The following is a 26,445-nucleotide window of genomic DNA, read 5'->3' as shown; positions in this document are numbered from 1 at the left end:
CATGAGGTTAGGATGCCATCACTGTCCCGTTGTGAGTCACACTGTCACATATTATTCTTCACAAAGTACTTTGACATGTGGTAAAAGACAAAATTAATTAGAAAAATCAATCGACTTTGAATTGGCAATTGACTTTGAAGACACACTCTAGTGAAATAATTCTGTAACGTCATGATACCTCTAAACGCACATAGGAAGTCCGCTTTAGTGTTTTTTTTTGGACAGACGAATTGGAGGTTAACATAGACTTGGCAGATGTTACCACTTATTAGGGCCTTGTGACAGAATGCCAGCTGCGATAGCCTAAACATTTTTGATTTCTAGTTATAAAATGATGCTGTTAATTCTGTTTCTGAAAGTGCACTGCTGTACCTTTGTTGTGATTGTCTCCTGATATCCCCAGCGCATGCTCTGCAGGGGCAGCAGGGCAGATTCAAAGGTCACTTGTACATTCCTGAACACAGCTGAAACACCAGATTTCAACAAGTACAGATCGTAATCGTCTGCACCTCTGGTTCATAACACTACGATTATGTATCCCAGCTGTTGCACGTTAAACTCGAAATCCAATCCATGTCTAGTTACGACATATTGGCAACTGAGGTTACACGATTATACAACCACAGATATTTGGATGTCATATTATTGTCAGCTTGGTCAAGTGATACGCTCATGACAGGCCTAGGTGTACTCACAACAACCACGTGGGACCCTGCCCAGGAAGCTGCCTCTTCAATTCCCATGAGGAAGGTCGACACCTTCCTCCAGGGCACAGACTCCCTCCAGTGAAGGTCCAGGGGTAACTGGTGCTTCAACGACAGTTCTGCGATATCATTGGATCTTGTGCAGCAGGGTGCTGATTGCTGGAGTCCTTTTGAAGTAGGCAGACCAAGGGAGGAGGTGGAGTCAGAATAGCCTTGAGTAGAGGTGTAGTACCATCTTGGATTTTGCCGTGGGCTCCCCAATCTTCCTGTCCCTCCCCACTTCCTGTAGACAAGGCACTCTGGGTATGATAACAGCAGGCAAAGGACACCTGATCCACTTGTGAGCTAAAGAGAGGCGAAGGAGGTATCCCTGTCAGGTTGTGCCCGTTTCAGCTTTATGATTGGATCACTGCTGGTTTAGTAGTACCCTGGGGCTAAGTATGCGGTTAAGCCACTCCTCACACATGCACTCCTTCAGAGTAGTATTCATTTTGTTACAGACATAACAGACTCTGACTCCTTCACTCCTTGACCTTAAAAATAAAGAAATGCAGTTCAAGGTACCTCAACTTCTATTACACTTTGTTTCCGATTGTTTTCCATGGGGGTCAAAGCCTTTCCTGATTGCTGAAATGGATGCGGACATGGGATAATGAGCCCTATGTTTTGGTCTTTCGCGTTAGTTCAAACGTTTTGGGAGCTTGTCGTGTGTATTCTGGTTGGGGTACTGGGTTGTGACATTTTGCTCTCTCCCACGTTGGTTTTGTGCATCTTTGAATGCATGCTTTTCAAAATATAGTTCAGACCTGGCATGGCTAATAAAATTTGGGAACTGTTTGAAAATGTCCATATGATGGAGGACTCGAGCACCCTATGGATGTGGGGGCTGAATGCCTTAACATACAGTGTTACCCTGCTATTAAAGGATTTTTTCTTATCTGATCGTTAGCTGGTTTCCTTTATCTTGGACTTTACTTTAATCGTATCCTCCCTTTGGCTGAATTCCCAATAATGTGTCTACCCTTATCAATTCAGTGTGCTGCCATTGTTTAAATGTGCTTTAAATATACTTGTTCAGGTAGAGCTGATAGATTGGGATTCATTTATTTTGTATACATATGTCTCTTGCCTGACACCTTCTATCTGTGGTTATGGTTTTCTTTGTAATTTATACAGAATACCTTATCACATTTGAGAAACAATCATCCCTACTTCAACAACCAGATCCTCTCCCACTGATCACAATTCGTTTTTTCTGTTTTCGGTAATTCTATTGTTTTTTTAATTTTTTTTTTATTGAATTTAGCTGAGTAAACTCAACTTTTTCAAAGATTTAAAACAATTCAATTACATTTCCAACTCTACAAAGCAATATTTACAACAGTAGTTACCGATCACCCAAAACAAAGGCAAGAAGGAAAATAAAATAGGATAAAATAATGTTAAATGAAATGAGGTGTGCTATCGTGAAGTAAAACCTAACACAGAGATGATGTAAGACAGATTGAGCATATAAACATATAATACATAAAATTCAGATCATAAACGATAGCCACTTCATATACAATACGAAAATTATTTGAGAAATGTATAGACATTCAAGGTGCTCTTTCTCGGGACAATCATGAAGGTACGATTATGCAGCGGTTATTCAAGCAATCCACAATGTTTAACATGTAATGAATTTCTTGCCACACAAAGACTTCCTATAAACTGCTGTTTTTCATGGCAACCCTATACCACCACAAATGCACTTGCAACACTTAAATTTAAAGCATTTATAAAATTATGAGTTGCAACTCGAATGCTCATAACTTTTGATGACAAAATAGTTAGCCATCTGTTTTCCGGAGACATCAGAACAAAATACGTCATGTGTCTCCAGACAAGCTTAGCTCTCAAGTCCATTAGAGCTGGGCATTCTACTATTACATGTTTTAAAGTTTCTCTAACAGAAATATCCACACAGAATCTACAGAAATTCTCATTTGCATTGATAAAATTCCTCCTTGCCAATATCTCGTGTTGAGAACAAGTTGAATCAAAAACGTAAGATTGATGATCTCAACTGTGTAGACGGTGCTCTGCACAAGTATAATTCTAGCTCTTTAAGTTTTTTCTGTTCAAATGCGATGGCATGAAAGTCCTTATAAGTAAGACATATGCTTCTTGTTTTGATCCAGTCCAGTCTATATATTTTGTCCTTGGCTCGGTCCGGATTCATAATAAGAATATCAACATTCACATCCGCCCTCGCTAAGATTTTAAGAATGCAAATTGACCATGATCTAACAAATGCATGTGATGATGACAACATATAGACGGACAAGGTTGCTAATATGTTATCAGTTCTAGGGTAGATTAAACATTTGCGGAACAAGGCACATAACCGCCAGTTATATTCAGCAACCAAAGAGGTAAGAGCCAACTCTTGTCGCAGCCATGGTCCGGGTGCACATTGTGGAAGATGTAGAACACCCCTCCAAAATGTTGCCTCTAATTTATTCAGGAATGATGTCAAGATTATATTTTTGGTCTCCAAACCATAGAGAATCGTAGGCAGAACTTTCTATACATGATGGCTGGTTTAATCAAAAATGTGCCATATTTGAATAGGACTAACCATGTCTGCGATATGGCTGAGCTTAGTTTGTGATTAAGCGTCTTTAATTGTGAATCAACCTGCGGCATTACATCAAATAAGATGACAAGGTAAAGATAAGTCGGTACAATTTCCAAACTCACATCCTTAATCCTCCAATCCATTAAAGCCCTATTGATTAGTCTAGGAGCATTATCACTATATGTGTTTTCTTCAGATTTATGACTAGTTCGTTGCCATCTAAATAGGCACTTAAGGCGGACAAAAGGAGTTGCAGGCCTGACAGAGTTTTTGAAATGAACACCAGGTCGCCCGCATACCATAAAGCTTTAATCCTCACACCATTCATTTTCGGTGAATCCGAACAAACCTGAAGAAAAGCCTGCAGCACATCATGTGAGGGCCGAAGCAAGGATACACCCTTGCTTCAACCCCCTTGATGTAGAAATTGCTGCAGACAAAAGGCCTACGATTGATAACCTAACTTTTATAGAGGTCGCTGAATGTAAGGTGTAAATGATATCACATAAAGTAGCTGAGCAGTTTGCAGATATCAGCTTCCCCATCAGTTTAACTCGAGAAACCGAGTCAAAAGCCAAGTGTAAATGAACAAAAGCGAAGTAAATTGGTTGTTTAGTCGATTTGATTGTGCCTGTGATTTAAGAGCATTAAGAGTTAGAAGATTGACTGCAGTTCCCAGCCCAGCAACAAAGCCTGTTTGATTGAGATCATGTTGATTATAAGCTTGTGACCACCGGGAAAAGTCCCTCAAGACTAATCTTGAGAAGACCTTTCCCGGGGCATCAACCAGAGCGATTGGCTGATAGCTTGACGGGGCACCCTGATCACCCCTCTTAAAGATTGTAACAATCAGGGATGATTTCCACGAGGTCGGGAATTTCATGGAACCTAGAATTTGTTGGAAAACATTATTAAGAATGCTAGCCCATCTTGTCGGATTTAGCTTTAACATAAAATTGCTCAAGCCATCTGGTCCTGCAGCACGAGAGGATGATGATTTATTTATAAGATCTTCTATTATTTCCACAGAACATTCCAAATGCCAACCCTCTATGGCTAAATTCTCATATCTATAGATGTCGAAGTTCACATCAGCATAGAAGTGTGAAAAATGAACAAGCCATTGGGCTTCAGAAACTCCACTCAGTTGGACGCTCGCTTGTATTTGGTTTTGTTAAGCAAAGCCCACACTTGGGCAGAGTTTTTGTTATGTATTGATTGCATGAAGGCTTCGCTGTCAACCTGAAACAGTTTAGCTTTCCTTTCACGAACCCAATTTCGATATCGACACTTGATCGTTTTTCAAGCCTGATCGCGTTTACTCAGTGACAATCTAGAGATTGATCTCAACTCTCTCCTATAAGCACTTCTAGTTTGTTGTACAAGTTGATCAAATATATGCTTATGTCAAGATACATATTTTGAAAGGTGGGCAAGATCTCTACATAAGAGTCAAACTCCATCCCACTCAGATTATGCGTAGCTTCATTTAAGGCATCAAGTGAATTATTAGACCATTTAAAGCGAGTTTTTGCATTGTTGACCCATAGAGTCTAAGGGGCCCACTGCTGATTAGGCTAAGACCGCTTGTGATCCCATTGCCACAATAATGTTAATATGTGGTGATCACTGAGTGTTTGCTCTATTATTTCAAATTTGGAGGCCTTATGAAAGAGGGTTTCAGTCAAAAATATGTAATCAATAGTTGACTTAGACGAGCCTCTTTCCCACGTGTGGTGAGGAGGGATATCTCCCATTAAGGCCATGCAGAAATTATGATCTGTAGCGAACCTGATCTACCTCTGCCTAGCATAGGCCTGTGATGCTTTTTTGGCCGCAAGCAGTCAAGATTCAAATCCCCAACCACAATGGTTGCTTTAATGTTTTGATCTTGGGAAACTAGTTCTAAAACACTAGATAGATAGATCTTTATAAAAAGTGTCATCTGGTATGCCAATCGGATTGCGATATAAATTGATTAACGCCAGGGACTGAGTGGAATCAGATATCTTGACCAATTATGTAAAATTGTTTGGTGAAGCCCACTTGTTAATGCTGAACCCTCTACTTGTTTTTACGGCCAACAAAAGACCTGAAGTGGGTCTCCCCCTTGAGGCCGTCAGTGCTGGCAATAAAATAACATCATGATCGTCCCACAAGGGGGTTACCTGTAACCAGGTCTCTTGAAGGGCACTATATCATATAGATTAATGAACTGATTTGAGCCCCATTGCAAATGAGTGTGTCCCCTGGTGTTCCAACTAGCTAACGAGGATACATTTGAAATATTTTCAGTTAATGGTTATGCTTGTACAACATTCACTTTCTCATATTGAGGTATTGCAGTGGGGCCACAATATGAACATGAGCAGATGGGATGGCATTATAATTCTGGCATAGGATTCTGTTTGTACTCAAGGGATATCTTTCTTTCTTCAATTAGATGTTTGGGATCCTGAGCTACCAGGAAATTGTCTATTTTCTAGTTTCTCTTTCCTATCACCTCCCCAAACTTCACCTTCCTTTACACAGACTAAGGTCTGGCGACACCCTGGCATGCAAGGAATATGCCACCTTTTGGACAAGGCCAGGCACTGTAAGACAACTACGGCGGTGATGTGCACAGTATAAATATTGGATAACATAACATTGGTCTTACATAGGTTTAGTATGATGAACACTTCTGCCTTCCAAAACATATTCTCATAAACTTAATTTGTAACAAAAATGGTGTATGCTTTTTTCATTCTTTAATCTTGAAAATCACTGTTCAGTCTTCTTGTATTTCCGTGATTTTAGCTACTGTTTTCTTGCAAATTCTTTTGTGTGCCTTTGTATAAGAAACTGTATTTAAAAAAATAAATTAAACTTGTCAAAAATAAAAATATTTGTATGGAGGTGGCCTAGCCTTGCAGACCTTTACATGGCAGACCATCATCATGGGTGCTCTATACAAAATTAATTGAATCCAAATGTAATGTAGGGAAGTAGTCATCTGCAAGAAAGGTACCCAAGCAAAAATAAAATATGTAAGAAACTGTGAACGTCCCAGAGATGAAAACATTGTAAAATGTCCCTTTAAGGCTTAGGTTAGCCTGTCCTGTGTTTCCTCTTTGCATTCTGGAGATGTAGGCCTGTACTTTTGAAGAGGTCCTGATACAAAGAAACAAAAAAGGACTAAATGAGCTATGTTTGACTGATACAGAGCAACTGTTTTGGACAAGAAGCGTCAAATGTGAGAAAAACCAGGAAATACAGGAAGGTGACCACTGTAGGGCACACTGGCAAAATACACCACAAGCAGCTCAGAAACAGAAGCAAGAACCTGGTTGGGGCCAAAGGTGGACCTCACACCACAAGCTGATGGGCATGCTCTGTTGACCCTGAAACACATGCATACATTTGTCCACTAGATAGCACAGTAAGAGCGATTATGAGGCCATTCTAAAGACTGGTAGAGGACGGAACTACACTTTTTCTAATGTTATCTGCTAACTCCCTCCAAATATGTATACAATAAGTAGACATAACCAAGAGCTAGGAAAAAAATGGGTTTTCTCTCTTTGATTTACTGACCACCCCAGAGCGACAAGTATAAAACTGCATCATTTAATCTACAGTGTTTCCTTCAAGACTATAGAGAGGAGGGAAGGAAGGTGACAGAGTATAGAAGGAGAGACTGAAGATTGGCCTGTGATGTCCCAACTAAAAGGCTTTTGCAATAGTCAAGTCTTGAGTTTACCAGAGCCGAGACCAGGATTGATCTATTACTGAAGGAAATATATGGCCTGATTCGGTTAAGTAGCCTGATCACATAACCACAGGATGAACCAGTGCGCCACTTGGGCCTTCATACTCAGTTCTCCGTCCAACTGGAAGCCTAGGGTTTTAACACAATCAGTTACCATGATCTAATTATTAGCAATGTTGAAGATTTTAAAGAATGCAGCAATTTTCTTAAGTTGTTGTCCGTTAGCCAAAATAAGGAGCTCCGTCTTATCTTCATTGAGCGCCAAAGTGTTAGAGACCATCCAAGACTGAATGGCAGCATATACTCCATTCAATGTCACTGAATCTGGATCATAATTGCCCGATAACTCAAAGACCACCTGGGTGTCGTCCGCATACTTGGTATTACGGACACCCAGCCACTCCAAGCAGTCAAACAGAGGTGTTATGTAAATGTTGAAAAAAGATGGCCATATACAGGATCCCTATGGAACTCCAGAGTTAATGATGTTAGGGGAGAATTATGCATTTTCCACTGCCACTCTCGATACACCGGGGTCCAGAAAAGAGGCAATCCAATCAGATGCTCTATTGGAACAGTCCACCAGACCCTTCAACCTGTCGACAAGGATGATATGGTTGAACAGGTCAAAGGTCACAAAAGATCTAGTAGCATCAGCAATGCGGGATGCCCTTTTTCCACTGTTTCAATCAAGGTGGTTTTGAGGTCCAGAAGGGTCGTTTCTGTCTAATGCCTTGCTCAAAACCCAGATTGATGTGTGCATACGATGTTCTTCTTTTTCAACAAAATTAAATTCAGGTGTCAAAGAATTAGTAGTAGGGGCAACAGATAAAGGCCTGTCTTCCGTCACGGCTTTGGAAGCGAGTTGCTGTATGCAAATGATTTTTTTGGTGACCAAGGATGTTATTGGAAAATTATTCCTGAATCACTTGGGACCAAGCTGAATCTTGTTTGATGTTGTGGTTGTCCGCACTCTTACCCTCGACTTCCTTTAAGATTTTGAATAGTTCACCAGAGCTAGATTTAGCCTCGCTGATTATGATGTTGTAACGTTTTGATTTTGCTCCAATGATGGCATTCTTAAAATTCTTTACTGAGACTTTCTAATTGGTTAATGCCTGAGCAGAGGGATTTCTGCGCCATTCTCTCTCTATAGCTCTTTTCTTCAGTCTTGACTGGAGAACATCATTGTTAAACAAGGTGTTCTTTGAGGGCTCTGGCTTGATAATTTTTGTTTTTTCTGGGGGTAAAACCTCTATTACAGAAGAAATGACAGATGGGAAGCTAGGATTGTAGCATTTTCCCGGGAGTCGGGAGGAAGTAGTTTAGATTTCAGAAGTAAAGAAAATGTGGACTGAGTCACATACTTAAAGTTGCAACACTTTTACAGAATTCTGGGCAGTTTGTCCAGGGGAGCTCGTGCTTCAGGGAGGCACACTGTGAAATTGACCATAAAATGGTCCGACCATGGGCATATAGGGGTAGAGGGATTCAAAACATTCAATTGATTTGTGAGAACCCAATCAATAGTGTGGCCATCCCTGTATGTTGGTTCTTTAATCCATTGGGCGTAGCTAACTGCATCGAAGGCTGTAATTATTGAATTGGCTGATTTGTCTTGCTTATCTTCTGCCCAGTAATTAAAATCCCTAAAATAATAATGGGTGACTTGGGTTTAGTCAGACCATCGAGAAGAGCAAGACATTTCTCTTCAAATAAGGGCATATCCTTGGGAGTAGAATAAGAAAGGCCTGAGATGCTAGACTACTACTGCTTACTGTTGCATCTAGAAACGATCACAGAAGCCAGAGCAGTTATCACCAGAAACAACTTGCATCTGGTTCCATTGACAGACCAGAATATGACATCTGCATATCCAGACCAGACTGATATTGCAATGTGTTCCCTGCTCACTCATTGCAGAGCTCTTGCTCAAGACGTGCCAAGAATGTATTTATTTATGTATTGTATTTGGTACACGCCCAAACCCAGGGGTATACCAGCGTTGGTTGTTTAGCGCTTGACTTTTTCAATCTTAAGATATTGGGCCTCATTCCGAGTACGGCGCTAACCAATGGCGCTATTAACGCCTTGGTTGACGCCGTACCCGGACCGGCAGCGCCTTGGTGGATGGCGGAATTACCGCCCCATTCCAAGGTTGGCGGGGCGGTAATTCCCCATTCACCAAGGCTCTTCCCCATTCCCAAATGAGCCCCCATAGGGCTCAATGGGAATGGGGAAGATGCAAATAACGGTGACCGTTCATTACGGTCACCGTTATTGGCTTGGAGGCCCCTTTGCGCCCTCGACTTTAACACCTGCTCAAAGCAGGCATTAAGGGCGAGGGCGCAAAGGGAACTCGGAGTATGGCGGTAAGGGATCACCGCCACCGGTCTCGTTACCGGTGGCCGCTATCCCTTACCGCCATACTCGGAATGAGGCCCATTGTTACATATGAATGTTAAGTTACAGGCATGTTCAGATACATATAAGAACTCATTCAAATGTATCAAAGATTGATGGTTTGATCATTTTCTTGAAGAGCTGGTGAGAAAGCTCATTTCTAATTTGAGCCGGAAGAGTGTTCCAGAGCGTGGGTACAGCTACTGGGAAGCTAGATCCTCCCGCCATTTTACTTATATAGTGTGGGACATTCAGGAAGGTGTTAGAACATGATCTAAGCTAATGCGTGGATACCTTTTGGGATACACTGTTGTTCAGATAGATGGGGGTGTCATTAACGATACATTTGTGGGCAATGATCAGGGCCTTAAAGTGTATTCTTGCTTTGACCGGGAGCCAGTGAACTTCTTTCCTGCTATGGGAGATGTGATCCTTTCTTTTTAAACCAAATAAATGCAGCACGTAGAGCTTTATTCTGGAGAAGTTGCAGTTTGGCAAAATTAGTGGTCGTGGTGCCCAGTAGGAGGATGTTACAGTAGTCTAGTTTTGATAGGATGAGTGCTCGTACTAGATTGAGGCACTTCTGGGGAGTGAGGAATTGGCGGCTAAGTGAGATAATTTTCGTAGTATGAGCAGTAGAGGAAGATAGGGTGTTAATGTGTTTTGCCATGGAAAGTTTAGCATCTAGGTAGACGCATAGTGTTTTTACTTGTGTCGATACTGGGATGGAAGTGCCATCAATGTTTATGGAAGAGTAATTATCATTAAGGGATTTCAGACAGACGGGAGAACCTACAACGAGGATCTGTTTTCTCGTTGTTCATACATAGGCGATGGGTAGCCATCCAGTTTTGGATGATTGCGTAGATCTTGTTGATAGTGGCAGTGTCTTCTTTATGGTCCCCCGTGATAGGAATCAGTATCTGGGTATCATCTGCAAAATTGGTGTAGATAACGCCCATGGCATCAAGGGCTGCACATAGTAGTTTAGTGTCAGTGTTATAGAGTGTAGGTGAGAGGCAAGAGACTTGAGGGACACCTAGTTGTACTGTGATGGGATCGGCAGCCACATCACCGATGAACATTCTGAAAGTGCGTTCTGATGAAAATGATTTGGTCCACAGGGTGGCCTCTGGGGAAAAATTGAAATTTTCAGCCAGAGTAAGGCACAGCTTGTCGTGGTCTACCAGGTCGAATGCAGAATGGAGATCAAGTAGGAGTAAGATGTCTATGTTACCAGAGTCTCAGATACTGTCCATCTGGATTTGTAAGTCTAGTAACGCCAATTAAAGATGGCCGACTGGTGCAGACCCTAACAGGGACCCTGGCCCAAGAGTAGTTTTGTAAAAGGAGGCCAACTGAGCATAGACGTGTCAATATTTGGAGGAGACAAAGTGATTTTGTAGGCAGCTGTGGAAAGGAGGGGTTGGAGGTGATAGGAGGGGTGGAGATGGTGACACAATCGAGTAGAGCTGGTAACAGGAGGAGTGGAACTAGCGACAGGTGAAGAAAAGGAGTTGCTGGGAAGAATAAGAACTAAAGAGGAGGTACCGTGAAGTGTAAGATCGAAGAGTGATGTGGTGAAGAGAAGAGCAGAGGAGGTGGTGAAAAGCAGAGAATGAGCTAGTAATTGGTGAAGAAGGGAGCAGAGGATGAGATGGTGACGAGAAGACCAGACAAGGAGGTAGAGAGAGGTGCAGACTAGTAGAGGGATGAGAGGATCAGAGGAGGTCAGTGATGACAAGGGGAATAGAAGAGGAGGTGTTGAAAAGAAGAGTGAGGGAAGGACTGTAGGTTCTAAGAACCCCAGAGGAGATAGTGAAAGGAGGATAAGAAGAGTTAGAGAAGAGCAGCATAGAAAGACATACCCTACACCTATGATTGTGCGAGTAAAGTTGTAAGAGGATAGAGCAGATGCAGGGTGTCAAGGCGAGGCAGGCATTTCTTAGAGCAAAAGGGGTGAGAACATAATTAGAGAAAGGCCCCTTAGATACAATCAGCCATTAGACTAATGTGGATCTCAGTAAGATTTAGCTGGGGCCAATAGGTTCAAGACCATTCTGTTAGGGGAAGGTCGGGGCACCAGTGAGCACCCTTCATACCCACCCTTGCTCTGGTCCAAACTTGACCATTCCACTTCTAAAAGCCAAGTGCCAATGTCCATTCTGACAAGCAATTTGGAAGCACATGGTGATACTGACTAAGGGTCTTGTGGATTTCCTTCTTTAAGTGGCTCACACAGAAACATCGAAACTGAAGAACAACCATCTTATCCAGGATCCCACAACCCAAGAGCGTGACCTGTGACTCTGCAACTCTTTCCCTCCCTTAAAATCCTGTGGTTGATACTGGGTAGAGACCCAGAGGGACTTTAGAAAGCAGTCCTTTTATTTGGCTGTGAATTCAGAGACTTCAGAAGAATCGCCATTCTCACACATGCTTTACATCAATTATTTTGGCATACTCATGAATCGGTCTAGGGAGCAGACAATACCGAGAATGATATCCCAGTTTAGTTTGGCTTCCTTCTGTTGTTTTACCCTCCATGACCAGTTCAAAGAATGGTTTGAGATCACTGTTAATTTTAAACTCTTTTGACTGCGAATCACCCACAACCTGACCCTCTCAAGAGGGGATGAAGACCCCTCTGACCCTGGGCTGGGAGGCCTACCATTGAGATTCAACAAGCCACTCCTGCCCAGAAGGTGGGGTATTTGAGTTGGGAGGGCCCGAGTCCCATTTCTATTTTATTTGCCTGCATTCATGAAATGAGTGCCACCTTATCTTGCCCCATGCCTGTGCCACACGATACTGGCCAACCTATTTCTGCTAGGAGACTACCATTCCCAAAAGAGCCAGCAGTGGAAGAGCGAGCAGCCTGGCTGGGAAAGAAACGACTCATAGACAATCAGGCATGCCACGTGCCCACATGACTCGGTCACAAACAAAATGTCCACCCAGGACCAGACTGCAAAGCAATCTGGCCAGATTTTCAGTGTGCTCACCCACAAGGACAATGCATTAACCTGCTTTACCGCTGCAGAGCATTCTTGCCATCAGTCTGCCACCCCACGCACACCAGAATACCCTCATACAAATGGGAACATTGCAAATGTTTCTTACTGCTGGGGGCCCCTATTGCCTAGAGACAGCAGACCCGCATACAACAAAAAGGCATGGATTATTATGCTTTTGCTCACCTGTACCACTTCCCCTATGTGAAGGAAAGGCAGCGGTTGGCCTGGGAAACTAGGGGAGGGATGGTTCCAATAAGGAGGGAAGGAGAAGCATACTAAGTGGGACAGGAAACAGGAAGGTGTGAGTTATTCGTGTGAGGTCAAGAGAGGAGAAGGAGGACCAAGAGACCAAGCGGAGGAAGGATGTGGAGAAGAGAGAGTCAGGGCATTGTTGCAGGAGTGTGCAATGTGAGGTATTGGTTGGTGAGAGAAAATGGTGCCTGGTTGAGAGTGTGCCTGAAAAGGGAAAGAGTAAGACTGATCGAGTAGGGAGTGAATGGTAATAAGACTGGATGAGTGAAAGCAGGTTCACTGTGAGAGAAGGTGTCGGTGGAGGGGAAGTATACTAGTGTGGAGAGGGGTGTAGTAGTAGTAGTAGTAGTAGTAGCAGCAATAGTAGTAATAGTTGTCTGGAGAGGGGAGTGGTAGAAGTTGTAGTGAAGAGAGGTCGAAATAGTGTGGGATGGAGAGTGGTGTGGAGAGGGGAGAATAGTAGGAGAGAGTAAGATAGGAGTGTGGAGGTAAATAGAACTTCACAGGAATAGAGAAGGGAAGGGTGAGGCAGAGACGGTGGGTGGAGTAGTAGGGAGCAGAAGAGTGAGAAAGAAAGACGTATCAAGAGGAATATGAGGGCCAAGTAAATGACCAAGTAGTGGCTGAGTGCCTGAAAGGCCCCGGCCCGTATGCTACATCGCTTTGGGGAACTGACAGCAGGGACTACCTAGATTTTTGCCAGAGCGAGTTTTAGATAGATAAGGTGGTTTGCCTTTAGGCCTAAAAAACCAAGACGGTAACCCCAGTATTGATGAGGTGTGATAAAGGCCTATCTCCTACTATCTGGGAATAAGGTATATGAAACACTTGTGAATAGGCATGTTATAAATGCCATATCATATCATATGTATGAACAACAAAATAAGAAAGAACAAAAAACATACAATTAATGTTTCCAAGATGAACTCTACAATCAAATCCTGGCAGACAAAATCATACATGACATTTATTAGACAAAATTGCATCAGAAGTAACACTTACTATGTGATACGCCTTTCGGCCATCACACCTAGTGAACAGCTATTTAGAAAGTAGGGGTTCTTGATCATTAGTGAAAAGCGTGGGTTTGAGGGATGCCTGGGCTTGGTCGGGAACGGCCCGTACTAGATGAGAAAGAGGGTCCGGGGGGGGTCCTTAGCAAGCCCCTTTACAATTCTGAAAATAAAAACCCTTGACCTGTCTTCGAGAGTTGGTGTGTTGGTAAGTCAATCAGTGACAGTGACCAAGAGGGACCTACAAGACTACGGAGCACTGGTCTTGTGCAATGTGAAGAATAAACTCTGCACATGGTCTTACGGACTGGCTCTGGTTGGCTACACCTTTATCATACCAATGGAGAGCCTACAGGCAGGAATGCTCAGCTCCAGACCTGAGTCTAACAAGCTGTCTCATTTGAGCTCTGGGAATCTTTTGAAGTGTAGATTACAGCTACTCAGTTTTCAGTGGTAGCGCAGCACAATCCATTGTGGAAGATGTAGTTTCTGGGTGCATGTTGTATGTCAGCAAAGTTGAAAAGTGGAGTAGTAATAGTGCGGACAAGGGGGAAGGAAAGAGAGATACCATCAAAGGAACAACTATAGAGAGGGAGAGGGAGACAAGAGGGAGAAAGGGAAGCGAAGAGAGTAGCACACAAAGGAGAACTAAAGTATACCATCAGGGAAAGGAGTAGAAGGGCATGGAAGACCAAACGAGTGCCTGGAAAGTGTGGAAGGCCCTATCCAACTGGGGTCCCTGGTAAGTGTCACCAAGATTGTTCCCAAGAGGAAGTCTAAACAGATATGCGTTTGTCTTCAGGCCATCACGAAAAGGAAGATAGCTTTTAAATAGCCTGGATTACGATCAGTAATATCCACCTGGGGTTGAGGGACGCCTGGGTTAGTGTGGAACTGCCCATCCCTAGGTTACAGAGAGCGGGGCTTTTCTGATTTCACAAATATAAACCCTTGAACTACATCTGGGAATGTGTGTATTCTTGAGGCCATCTGTGACACAAGCCACATTGTATCCAGCAGGTCCACGTTAGGATCATTGAAAAAAACATATTCGGGTTCCAGAGCTTCTGTAGCTCAGTACAGTGGGGCTTTCAAGATGTTGTTTGTGGCTCAAAGTTAATCGGCATAACCACAACACAAAGGTTGAAAATGCATATTGCGTTTTTATGGCCATCTGTAGCAGATTGTTTTGAGAGCGATGCAGGGATTTTATGTTGTTAATTCTAAATTACACTAATTACTTATATAATGGGGATATCCACTGCATGAATATACCTCCCATACTCTATAGGGTGGGGGGCAGGTTCTGGGAAAAACTGGTGATCGGAGTCAGGGCTGCACCCGTCCAGTCCTGCTCCTAAACCCACCATACAAGGTTCCCTTTGGTTGAGTTCTGGTGGGGAGCTTGGGAAAGTTCTGGGTGAGCTGTGCAGGAGCTCATGTAGGGACAGCAGGAAGAAGCAATCGTCTATTTGGCCACTCAATTGCTTGCTGCCTGTTTAACAATCTCATCTTTGTATACAGACTTTTTAATTCGAAGAGCTACAGTGATCCACCAATAAAGATTGGTGCACCCGCTGGTGCATCATGTGATTACAAGTTGGCGCTCCAGACCACTTCCCTAATACTGTTTTTCTTTTTACCAAATTTAACAGCCCTGTCTGAGAGCTAATGTTTTCCTCATCCTGACCTAAAAAACGGTGCTCAGTGATATAGGAAGAGTTTAAGTAGGATAAGGTGATATTGATTTTCAGTTTCTAAAGCAAATGGTATGATTTTCTGAAATATGTGAACATAAGGTCCTTAATAGGTAACATGTCATGCAGTGGATAGGATGCAGAATAACTCTTACACCAAACAATCATACCAACTCAGGAAGTCCAATTTACTCTTTTAATATCAATTGTCTTAAACAGGGAGTTACAACGGAAATCACATAAACACAGTCTTTTATATTAAAAATGTGTCATAAGTGACGTCATACTATGTGGCAAATAAGAAAAACCTACGGGGGATTGTGGTTGGCTCAAGGGGAACATCTAAGTATACTTTGTATACTGGGTTGGGTTGTGAAAGGACATCTACTGTCTGGTGGACACCTTAAGCCTGCCTCTAGTGCAAGTCATCTTCAACACTTATTAAGTACACAGAATACTATTGGCTCTTAAACTATAAGGCCATTTGTTATACTGCCTTCTACAGTTGGTTGGCACGCTCATGCCATGTCTGGAACATTCGGCTCTCTAAAAGCAGGAAAGCGCATGCCCAGGTGCCAGGAGGTGGACTTGTCTGTACCTCCCCACCCAATTAGCCCAACATCTCATCGTCCATGCATTCTGCCATTTAGATTGTCTTTGAACTTGGCTTTGCAGTGTATTCTTGTCTCTGGGGACATAAGGGAGGAAGGGCACGCTCTTATCATAGTTCTGGATCTGCATGCCCTCTCTATTTTTACCCTTGACTCACGTGACGGGAGACCGTACTTTGGCCTGATTTTCAGCATTTCATTGTCTTAAATGAGTAAAACTTTGCACTCGTGGTGTTCTTTCTTTGCACCTTGACAAGAAGCGATTCATCTTCTCACGTTTGCTGCCTTTGAGAATAGATAACCGGTCTTGGCTTGCTTCAAATTTGATATCAGGCCAAGCAGCTTCATCCTTTGAGTCTGCGATCTTCAGCTAATTCTTTGCTGCGACACACAAAGCTCTCGATCCTTCTTTCTCCGTGAGTTTAAACTTACTAAATATGTGACACCGATGTCCAGCTTCTATATAATGGTGGCTTTGCCTGCAGTCTATTCAGTACGTATAGCTATCTTCTATGATCACTTGGTCTACTTGCGTTGCTGTATCTGTACATTCATTAAACGGCTTGCATTTTCTGCAGTGCGTCACACACACATGCAATCTTCTTTCCGCATAGGAACGTTCACTCGGTTTCTTATTTTGTCATCAGTTTCTTTAAGGTCCATACATCATCTTCTTATCTTCTTAGTGTGTCACTCTCGCTTCCTGTGACTTCACCAGCTTCTCTTTCTCTCATTTTCATACTCCTTCGGGGGCCTCTTCCAAGAGATTGTCATCTCTTCGGGCATACATCTGGTATGGTCTTCTCAACGGATACCTTTTCTCGAACACTTGTCGCGGTATGGGCACAACTACTGGTGTCAAGCATGGTGCAGTTTCAGGCTTTCAGCATACAGGCAGAAGGGGGGCGGGACTTCCTGCAGAGGCATTCATTTGCTCCTCTACATAATGGCAACATTTGGCAGATGATTTCAGCACATTGAATATGGTGTGAATACTTGTAAAAGTGATGGCAAAATCCTGGAATATGTTGCGAGTATCTGGCATATGATGATAGTACCTGTCAGTTGATGAGGGCACTTGGAATATGAGCTCCTGCATACATGGTGTCAATATCTGGAAAATGCTGTCTGGAAACAGGAGTCCAGTACTTGCAATTGGTGGAAATACCTGATGTGTTGGCCCAAATTGGTATGTATCAGCAATACATTCAATATGATGCGAGTACCTAGATATATCATAGCTTTAACTGCCCAGCGATGGGAGTACCTATTCACATTCCTGCAATACCAGGTATCTGATGGTATTGCCATCTCTAACACCCTTGACATCCTTGCCCTGTCATGAAGATCTATCTAAAAACTGCCACTAAGAACAACAGCTGGTGTGACTCCAATATAGCATATCTGAAACGTATGTGTGGAGTTGCTCAATGGAAGTGGCAGACCTTGGGCTTATCCTCTGACAAACTGGCCTGCTGCCTGCTCCAAAGTCAATTTTGCTGCGCTATACGCTCCAAAACGCAGGACCACATCCAAGCCCACATCTCTGAAACCCCAAAAACACTACCAAACTTTTCAAAATCTGCAAGGGACTCACCAATGCTTTTGCAGTCTCCACCTCTCTCCACCCTTCCCAGACCCTCTGCACTGCCTTGGCCTCCCACTTCACATCCAACACTCAGGACATCCTGTCTTCACTCTCCTGCACCTAAACTTCTCTCCCTTGCCTGTTCCCCTGCCTCCCTTGGCCCCCTTCCAAGCACCCCCTTGCTCTCCTCCCTCCTGCCCATAGCACCAGATGAGGTCTCTAAAATGGTCCGCTCTATGAAGGCCTCCTTCAAACAGGTGCTCCCCTGCTCCACCAGAACCATCAAGTACAATATTTCCTCCTTGGCCCCGGATTTTGCTGACTTCTGTAACCAATCCTTTGCCACTGGCTCTTTCCCTCTATCCCTCAAACACTCCCTTGTGCTTGTTCACCCTCTCCTAAAAAAGCCATCTGCTGATCCTTCTTGCCGAGCTGACTTTCGCCCTATGTCTACTACCCCCTTCCTGGGTAAACTCTTTGAACGGTTGGTCCTCCCCCAACTGATCCTCCACACTGATCTTGTTGGTTGCTTTCATTACCATCAATCTGGATTCCAGGCATCCAAAGGCACGGAAACTGCTCTCCTGAACACCTTTGAAACCATGCGAGCAAATCTGGACTCCAACTCCCCTGCTGTTCTCATTCTCCTCGATCTCTCCTCTGCCTTTGACACAGTCAACCATTTCATCCTTATAAAACGACTCTGTGACACCCTCGACATCACTGACCGGGCACTGAATTGGCTGACCTCCTTCCTCACTAACCGCCCTTCACTGCTGCAGCTGGGCCCTTTCTCACCCACCAATGCCATCTCTACTTGTGGTGTCCCCCACGGCTCTGTCCTATAGCCATGGCTCTTCAATATATATCTCACCCCTCTTGCTCACCTGATCTTCTCCTCTCCTCATTTCTGGTGTTATACTAATGACACACAGGTTTCCTTCAAACTTCCCTCTACTTCCCCCTCTTCCTCTTCCCTCATCCCAGACTGTCTATCCGCCATTCAGGCATGGTGTGCAGCAAATCCCCTCTCATCGGGACACCTATGCCCTCTTTTCTTCCTACCCTCTGGCCACCTTCTTTGGGCCCTATACCACCACCATCGTGTGAGGCCAAAAACATTGGGGTCGTCTTCGACTCTGCTCTCTCCTTCACACCTCACATCATGGACCTTACCAAGAAGTCTCACTTCCAGCTCCACCTCCTCATAGAGATTCTGCCTTTTCTCACCTTCCCCCAGAAGATCAATGTCTCCAGATCTCTGCTCCTCTCCAGGCTGGACTACTGCAAAAGCCTCATTCTCAATCGCCCTCTTTCCTCCCTTTGCCCCCTCCAACTAATCCAGAACAGGGCTGCAAGACTTATCCTTGGCCTCAAACCCAGGGACCATATGTCTCCAGCCCTAAAATCTCTCCACTGGCTCCCAGTGGCTGCAAGGATCAAATTCAAGATCCTCTGCATCTTACACACGGCCTTCTGGAGCCTGGGACCACACTATCTCCAACCTTCTTCCCTAAATACTCCCACGCTAGAGCCCTATGCTCCTCTAATTCCAAATGTTTGACTGTCAAATGCTTCTCCAAGCAGAGAGTGGGGGCAGGCCTCTCTCCTCGGCTGGTGCCTCCCTTTGCAACAGCCTCCCTGCCCCTCTCAGACTTGAGCCAGACCTCCTTAAATTCTGGAAACTGCTCAAAACTGGCTCTTCTCTACATCTTTCCCTCGTTCCCTTCCTTGCTAATCAACCTACTGCTGCTGTGACTGGTGGCCTGCTTCTCATAAATCTCACAGGATCCCAGGCCCTTCCTCCAAGTCAGTACCAGCACTCCTCCCACACACTGCACTGCCCTTCAGGCCCCTGCTAGGTGGCTCCACATCCCACCTTTTGAGAGTCGCCTGTACCAGCACTTAGCCTGAGGTTCTACTCCTTGGCTCCCCTTAGCACTTCCCTCCCGGGCCCTTCTCCAGCACTTGTCCACTTCTATGTTCCCCCTTCCCCTGCACATCTCCTCAATGCCCTTGCATGGCCGAATGCCACAAGGCCTAGTAGGACCACGACTGTATATTACTGTTTTTTCCATTGTTATTATTTCCTCTGTTCCCTCCCCATTTAGCCTTGTGGAACTTTGAAACAAAATTCTGTTGCATAATGCACCGTACAAAGGCACAATAAATAAATACATATCTGACAAATGATGGGGTGTTTGGGCATACAAGGACCAGGACTGGTAGATGGTGCAGTTACCTCAGCATTTCATGTCAATACCCAGCAATGATGAAAGTGCCTGTGCATATGATAGTAATACTTGCCATATGACGGGATTACCTGACCATATCATGTCGATTTCTGGCAAAAAACGGTAGTAGCTGTGATCGCCCTGCCTAGTAAAATGGTCGTAATACTACCTGAAATGATTCTAGTACCTGGTATTTGGTGTGAATACTTTGGAACGCAGAAAACAGTTTCAGTATACAAAAGCCCAAAGTATGGACTTCCGCACTAGGGTCTGCACTGTGCATGCTGAGGGTTCCTAATAAAGTGAGCATCCACCTGGGCGCGCAATGCTATTCGTTTTCTGTATAAGAAACAGTGCAGTGTGCATGTCCCAGTAACACTATCAAGTTAGGTGGGATACACCGCCAGTGTTCTGTTCCTGTGAGCCTGTCCAGCCTTCCTCTATGTACATGTGGGAATCAGTATTGGCTTCCCAGCGAATGGTGTAGCCTGGCGCTGTTGCTGTGTCTCACTGCAATTTCTTTTCTCTCTTAGATGTGGAGCGTTACTCTGATAAATACCAGACTTCTGGACCCATCGACAATGCAATTGACTGGAACCCTGGTATGTTTACTCATTTTAGCAGCGTGGTTCTGCTGCTAGGGTGCCAGTAAAAAGTCACCTGCTGTTACGCTGTTTATTCCCAAGCGCAAAGTGTTGACCCTGTTATTGTCAAGTCCTACTTAAGTTCATGATTTAAAACAGGAAAGTTTTAGCATGTCATCTATTACTCAGAAGTTGTTTTGGTTTCATGTTTGATTGAGGTAGTGTGTTGATTCTCTACCTTTAGTTGGCTTCCATCAGACGTTTAATCACCAGAGCAATTTTCTCATGACTAATAAAACCTGATTTAAACACTAATTCGGATATAAATAGTTTACAACGAACCGACAAGGGCATCATGCCACCACAATTCTGTAAACTGATAGGTTGGTGAAAGCAGATATAAAAGTAACATACAAATATTTTGTCTTGGTAGATTGGAAGCGACTTCCCAAGGAACTGAAGATTCGAGTGCGAAAGGTGCAAAAAGAAAGTAAGTGGAGTGGCTTCTAAACTTAAATGTTTAAACAACTCAGTCATATTTTGTGAGTTACAGCCTAATCAATGCATTGTCAAACAAGGGCCTTTCAAAGCTGGTAGTTTGGGACTTTATTTAGAAAGGGATAAACACGTGTTTTGTTTATTAACCACTTAACTGCCATGGTCCCCCCTACCTTCCCCCCAGTGCCAAGTCCTTTTTTGGTGATTTTGGTATTTCGCCATTCAATCCCTTGTAACTTTTTTGTTGCAAGAGATATCTCGGCCAAATTTGGCCCCTTTTTTTCCCACATGTAGGCACCACCATGGAATGCTAGTTTGCTGTAGGGGGGTGAGAGAAAATAGCGAAAACATTGAGAAAATGTTGTTTTTTTTCAGAAAATGCCAATAAAATGATGTACAAAAAAGCGTGTGGTTTTTTCCTTGGAAGAGCTAGCAACAAATGGTTGGCTGTGCTGAATTCGCCATTTTCCAGGCTTTCAAGAACAGGTTGAGTGGAAAGCAAAAAAACCTATTTTGATATGGTTACGAGCCGGTTTTGTGAGAGATAGGCGATTTTGGCCTTTTTTGAGGAATTTTGCTCTTGTGGACAACCTACAGATTTGGCCCTGTGGTGTCGCAGCCACCAAGGAAAACAGGGAACCCCATGTATTTCCGAAATTAAGGCACCTGTGGGAATCCACAGAGGTCTGACTTGCGCAAATCGCCCTAGAATTTATTACCAACAATCCCCGGCAAAGTCCGAAATTTGGCGAAAAAAACAAAATTTTCAGACATTTCACTCTAGCCACCCACTGAAACACGCTGCCAACACCACATGTCCTACCTTCCCACATTCCCACAGGTGTTCCGACAAAACCGGTATCTTACATGTGTGGATGCACCTACCTGGGCGCAAAGGGAAAAGGCTAAACCACTGGTAACGCCAAGTCTTTCGGCAGAGCAGATTTTGCTCATGTGGACAACGTACAGATTTGGGCCTAGGGTGTGGAAGCCACCAAGTAAAACAGGGGACCCCATGCATTTCCTAAAAGAAGACACCCGTGGGAATCCACGGAGGTCTGACTTGCGCGAATCGCCCCAGAATTTATTACGTACTGCCCCAGGCTTGGGGGGTGCCTGTGCCAATATTTCTGGTGGTCTCTCCCCCCCACCCAAAATGGATGCGGGGCATCTCATGTACCCCTTCCTAGGGGCATAAATCTGCCTCCAGGGAGGGCTACATGTGTTGCCCCCCATCCACTTAGGGTGGGGGGAGAGGGCCATCTCCCTTTTATTTGCCCATAAAATTCCTGGTGGCCTAGTGGTCCCCACCCCCACCCAAAACTCAGTTTTATTTATTTTTTTGTTTGCTCCCTTCCCTCGGGGCAGATGATCACCCATCTGCCCCCAAGGTATTGCCCCCATGCTTTGGGGCCTGGGGGGGAGAGGGCCGCTTACAAAGTAAGCAGCCCCCCCCCCCCACTTCAGAAACAGATCCTGGCGGTCTAGTGGGCATTTCCGGGCGCCCGATCCGTGACCAGCAATGCTTCACAAAAGGTGTCGTTGGAAAGGGGAGAGTCTCCCCTTTCCAACGACACCCTCCTCGATCTGAACGGCACAATAGTGCCACAGATCGAGGGGAAGAGAGATGGAGACTCGCCTTTCATTTTCACTGCTGCAGCCCGTTTCGGCTGCTGCTGTGAAAGGACAAGCTATCTCGTCCTTGGTAATGCATACGTAATGTCAAGGATGAGATACCTCGTCCTTGGCATTTAAGAAGTTAAAGAGTCTGGTGAGTCTGAGGTGCTTCCCCACTCTTCACATGGGACAGACGAGTCACAGGCGATTGAGGTGGTCCAGTCGCTACCCGATAATGTCAACGAGAGGGTAAATGAGAAGGGATCATGCCAGCTCGCTGTCCACTCAGACACACAGTAACCTGGCCTCAAGAACAGCCTTTTCCAGTATCAAACTACATTCCCCACCAGGAAACAGAGTGACCGTTGGACTGGAATACAGAAACAAGCAGTAGGGTGCTCGCCCACCAAGTGCTCTAGTGCCCAAACCGTGCGAGGCGCTACACAGAGTGTAAAAGACAAGGGATGCTGTGGCAATACTAACCTCAAGGAAGGGAATTCCAAGGTGGCCATGCATGCCACAAAAGCTTATGAAACCACATGGTTCTGATTAAACCTTAATAGAAACCATTAGCCCATGAACCAATCATGGACATTATTCAATAAGCCTACATTAAGCTGAATTAAGACACAAGAACTGGCTAACCAAACCCGGGTGGGGTACAAGAGCAATTGGGGAAGGACCAATCATAGTTAGCTTTTCAAAATACCTTTGTGAAGGATTGCCATCTGGCAAGGGTTTAGAAGTCCCGGCTTTTTTATCTTTATTAATAATAAAATGATGCAGGTAATCCATCTCAGAAAGGGCGGTCTGCTGAAAAGACCCACCCTTTTGGAAAGCTCCATGCTAAACGGATAGTGTCCGCCTGTGCCGTGCTGCATCAGTCTCCTGATTTGAAGCTCCTGCTCTTCAATAGCACAGAGAAGTTTCAAAGGGCACAGGTGCTCTGTTTGGCAGCTCTTTTGACAGCAAAGTCATTGCAGACAGAGGTTGTATTTAAATCTGCACCTCTGATCCAAACCCATGATAATTATGCTGAACTATCCGTATGGTTGCAGGGTGATCTCTCATAATTAGCCATAACTTGGTTGTGGTATGTTAACTGATAGTTCACACAATTTATGAAGCTACATCTGATTTTCAGTCATTGAAATTAAGATTGAATAAGAAGGAGATAAAAGCAGCTCCTGGGTTAAGCAGTGACCTGGAGCTACCACTGGGGAGCAAGGAGCTAGTGAAAAGCATTCTGCATATCTAATCTCCACATAAGATGCATCCTTACCATTTTGTCCATTATTTATGACCCCTTATGCTTTATATGTCCTGTAGATGTGTCCTTGTGAATTTGGATTGTACCTTCTGGACAATCTCTAAATATACACAGAGTTAAATTCACATAGGTGTGCCTATTCGTGATAGGTTGGCCTGAGTAGCCAAAAGTAGCCACTGGTAGCAGTTGACGTCAAGCTAACTAGGCTCCTCTAGGCTACAAGCAGGAGCTAAATAGCCCCAGTTCTATACAATTTTGAACCCTGGATTAGTGTCACACACATGTCAGCACTGCGAGCCTGACCAGCTATGGACAGGATATGTGGATTCTAGCTAGACTGTCGGTCTCTGCTCAGCCAGCAAGACAATAAAGTAGGAAGGCTGTTTCACCTTTGATCACTTTGGAGTTTAGGTAACACCTCTCCAGCCCAGGAAACTCCCAGAAGGAGCACTGAAGCACACACACAGCAAAAGGGTCAACCTTACACCATGGTGTTGCATCCCGAACAGCCTTTGAAGCTGCAAGCTTAGGAAGCAGGTGGAGTTAAAATGGTCAGAATGCAGAAGGATTGGATGAAGGGTTCCTCCATCTTGGTTTTCTGTGGGCTTCTCTGTATTGGGACTCATAGCACCAGAAGAAGCTTAGCAGCTGGATTCCTACATTCTCCCATGCCGAACCATCATCAAACCCGAATCGACTGTGTTCAAACAATCAAGACCTGCGATGCTGCCTTTGGCACTTCTTTGAACCCCAAACTGCTGTGTTGCTGCATCGAAACCAGTTCATGGCCGCAGTGCGCCAGCTGTGCATGACACCTGAACTGGGCCGAAGAAGGTGCTCACCGCTGCAGGAGACTTCGAATCGTCATGTCTCAAACAATGCATCAAACTCCTTTTGTCATTGACCCAAGCTTGATCAGTATACCGACCCTGGTGGCATCATCCTAAACACTTGAGTGAATGTGGAAAAAGGGTCCCACTCAGTCTGCAGAGTCAGGTAAAAAACCAAGAGTCCAGCAAAATGTGCTGGGGGACTCATAGATGGAGAGAATTTCACACAAATAGTTATTCTACTTTTACACCTCCATCCCTTACCCCAGGCTAAGGTACAGGAGTATTAAATCTACTGCTGGATGGATTTTTGTTCCAGTCGTTCGTAATTCCTGGAGCATCCATCAGCATTCTTGGGTTCCTGACCTATGCTCTATGGTCGCGTCAAAGCCTTGCAGGCTTATGGACCACCTGAGCAGTTTTAGCCATCTCAGAGGTTGGTGGTCAGTTTGAATTCTGAAAGTAGTACAATACAAGTATGGCATTAACTTCTTCGCCAACACACTGGCAAAACATTCACGTTCTATTGTTGCCCACCTCTGTTCCCTATCTTTTAGTTTTTTTGCCGATGAAGCAGATTGGGTGCTCCCTGCCTTTGTCATCCATTTGACTCAAGACTGCCCCTATACCTGTATTAGATGCATCTGTCTGTACAAGGAAGGGTTGTCTATAATCAGGAGCTCTCGCCACTGGCACTTAGCATAGAGCATCTTTCGGTCCCTGAAAAGCTTTTTGGGACTCCTCATTCCATTTCACCTTCTTATTTTATTAATTTATTTATTTATTGTGCATTTGTAAGGCGCTTATACATCAAGTAAATTGTATTTCAAAGCGCCCATAGGGCAAAAGGGAGAGGTCATGGGAATAAAGAACAAATACAACAGTGAAAGATAGAGGCGGACCTACCAGGCCTTGTGAGCATTTAGAACGTGCAAGTGCAGAGAAAGAGAAAGAATGATTGATTGGGAGGGGGCTAAGTGCTAGGTCTAATAAAAAGGAAGTGCTAGGGAGTGAACAGCTGTATGTGCGTAGATGGAGTGGCCAGCCACCAATAAATAGGTGAGTGCAGGCCTGTGGTGGCATAGTGGGTACCGAGGCAACGTGCTGGGAATGGGGAGGCTGTTGGCGATTGGGTGTGGGAGGCCAAGGCCTGGGATGACACATAAAGGGCCTTGGTCACCAATCTCAGCAACTGTGGGATTTAACGGAGGAGGGAGGAAGGGAAGGAGGAGGTGAAAAGGAAAGTCTTGAGGAGTTTCCTGAACTTGAGGAGATCTGGCTCAAGATGAAGAGGAAGAGGGAGGCTATTCCATAGGAGGGAGCCTTCTGAGGAAAGAGATTGGCCACCACCTCGCTGTTTATTGAAGCGCTTAACACACAGAGAGTTGGTGCCGGAGGAACTTAAAGATCTGGGGGGAAAGTATTTAGTGAGAGCAAGTTGTAGATAGCGTGGTCCCCGGCCCCAGACAGCCTTGTGGATGATGCAGAAGGATTTAAATGTGATCCTTGCAGCAACCAGGAGCCAGTGGAGAGTTTCTAGTACTGGAGAGATGCGGTCCCTGGGCTTGAGACCAAGGATAAGTCTTGTAGCCCTATTCTGGATTCGCTGGAGGAGTCGTAGAGAAGAAGAGTGTAGGTTAAGGAAAATTCTATTGTAGTAGTCTTGCCTAGAAAGAACCAGAGCTCTAGAGACATTAAACTTCTGGGGCAAAGAGAGGAAAGAAAGAATTCCTTTGAGGGGGTGGAGTTTAAA

General features: G+C 44.5%; 1 protein-coding gene across 4 annotated transcripts in view; it reads left to right on the top strand.

Moving 5' to 3' along the window:
- The window catches only part of POLR3GL (RNA polymerase III subunit GL), a 304,240-nt gene that overhangs the window by 108,660 nt on the left and 169,135 nt on the right, over nucleotides 1-26,445 (top strand). For all 4 annotated transcript variants that reach the window (XM_069652578.1, XM_069652595.1, XM_069652587.1 and 1 more), the window contains 2 exons: nucleotides 20,427-20,495; nucleotides 20,911-20,967. In XM_069652578.1, coding sequence (XP_069508679.1) covers nucleotides 20,427-20,495; nucleotides 20,911-20,967 — 126 coding nt within the window. The remainder of the gene's footprint in view (nucleotides 1-20,426; nucleotides 20,496-20,910; nucleotides 20,968-26,445) is intronic.

Source organism: Ambystoma mexicanum, chromosome 1p (assembly GCF_040938575.1).
Source record: "Ambystoma mexicanum isolate Mex_15411 chromosome 1p, UKY_AmexF1_1, whole genome shotgun sequence".
Taxonomy (NCBI): Eukaryota; Metazoa; Chordata; class Amphibia; order Caudata; family Ambystomatidae; genus Ambystoma; species Ambystoma mexicanum.
The sequence above is the reverse complement of the archived record's forward strand: the minus strand, read 5'-3'. Positions and strand labels throughout refer to the sequence as shown.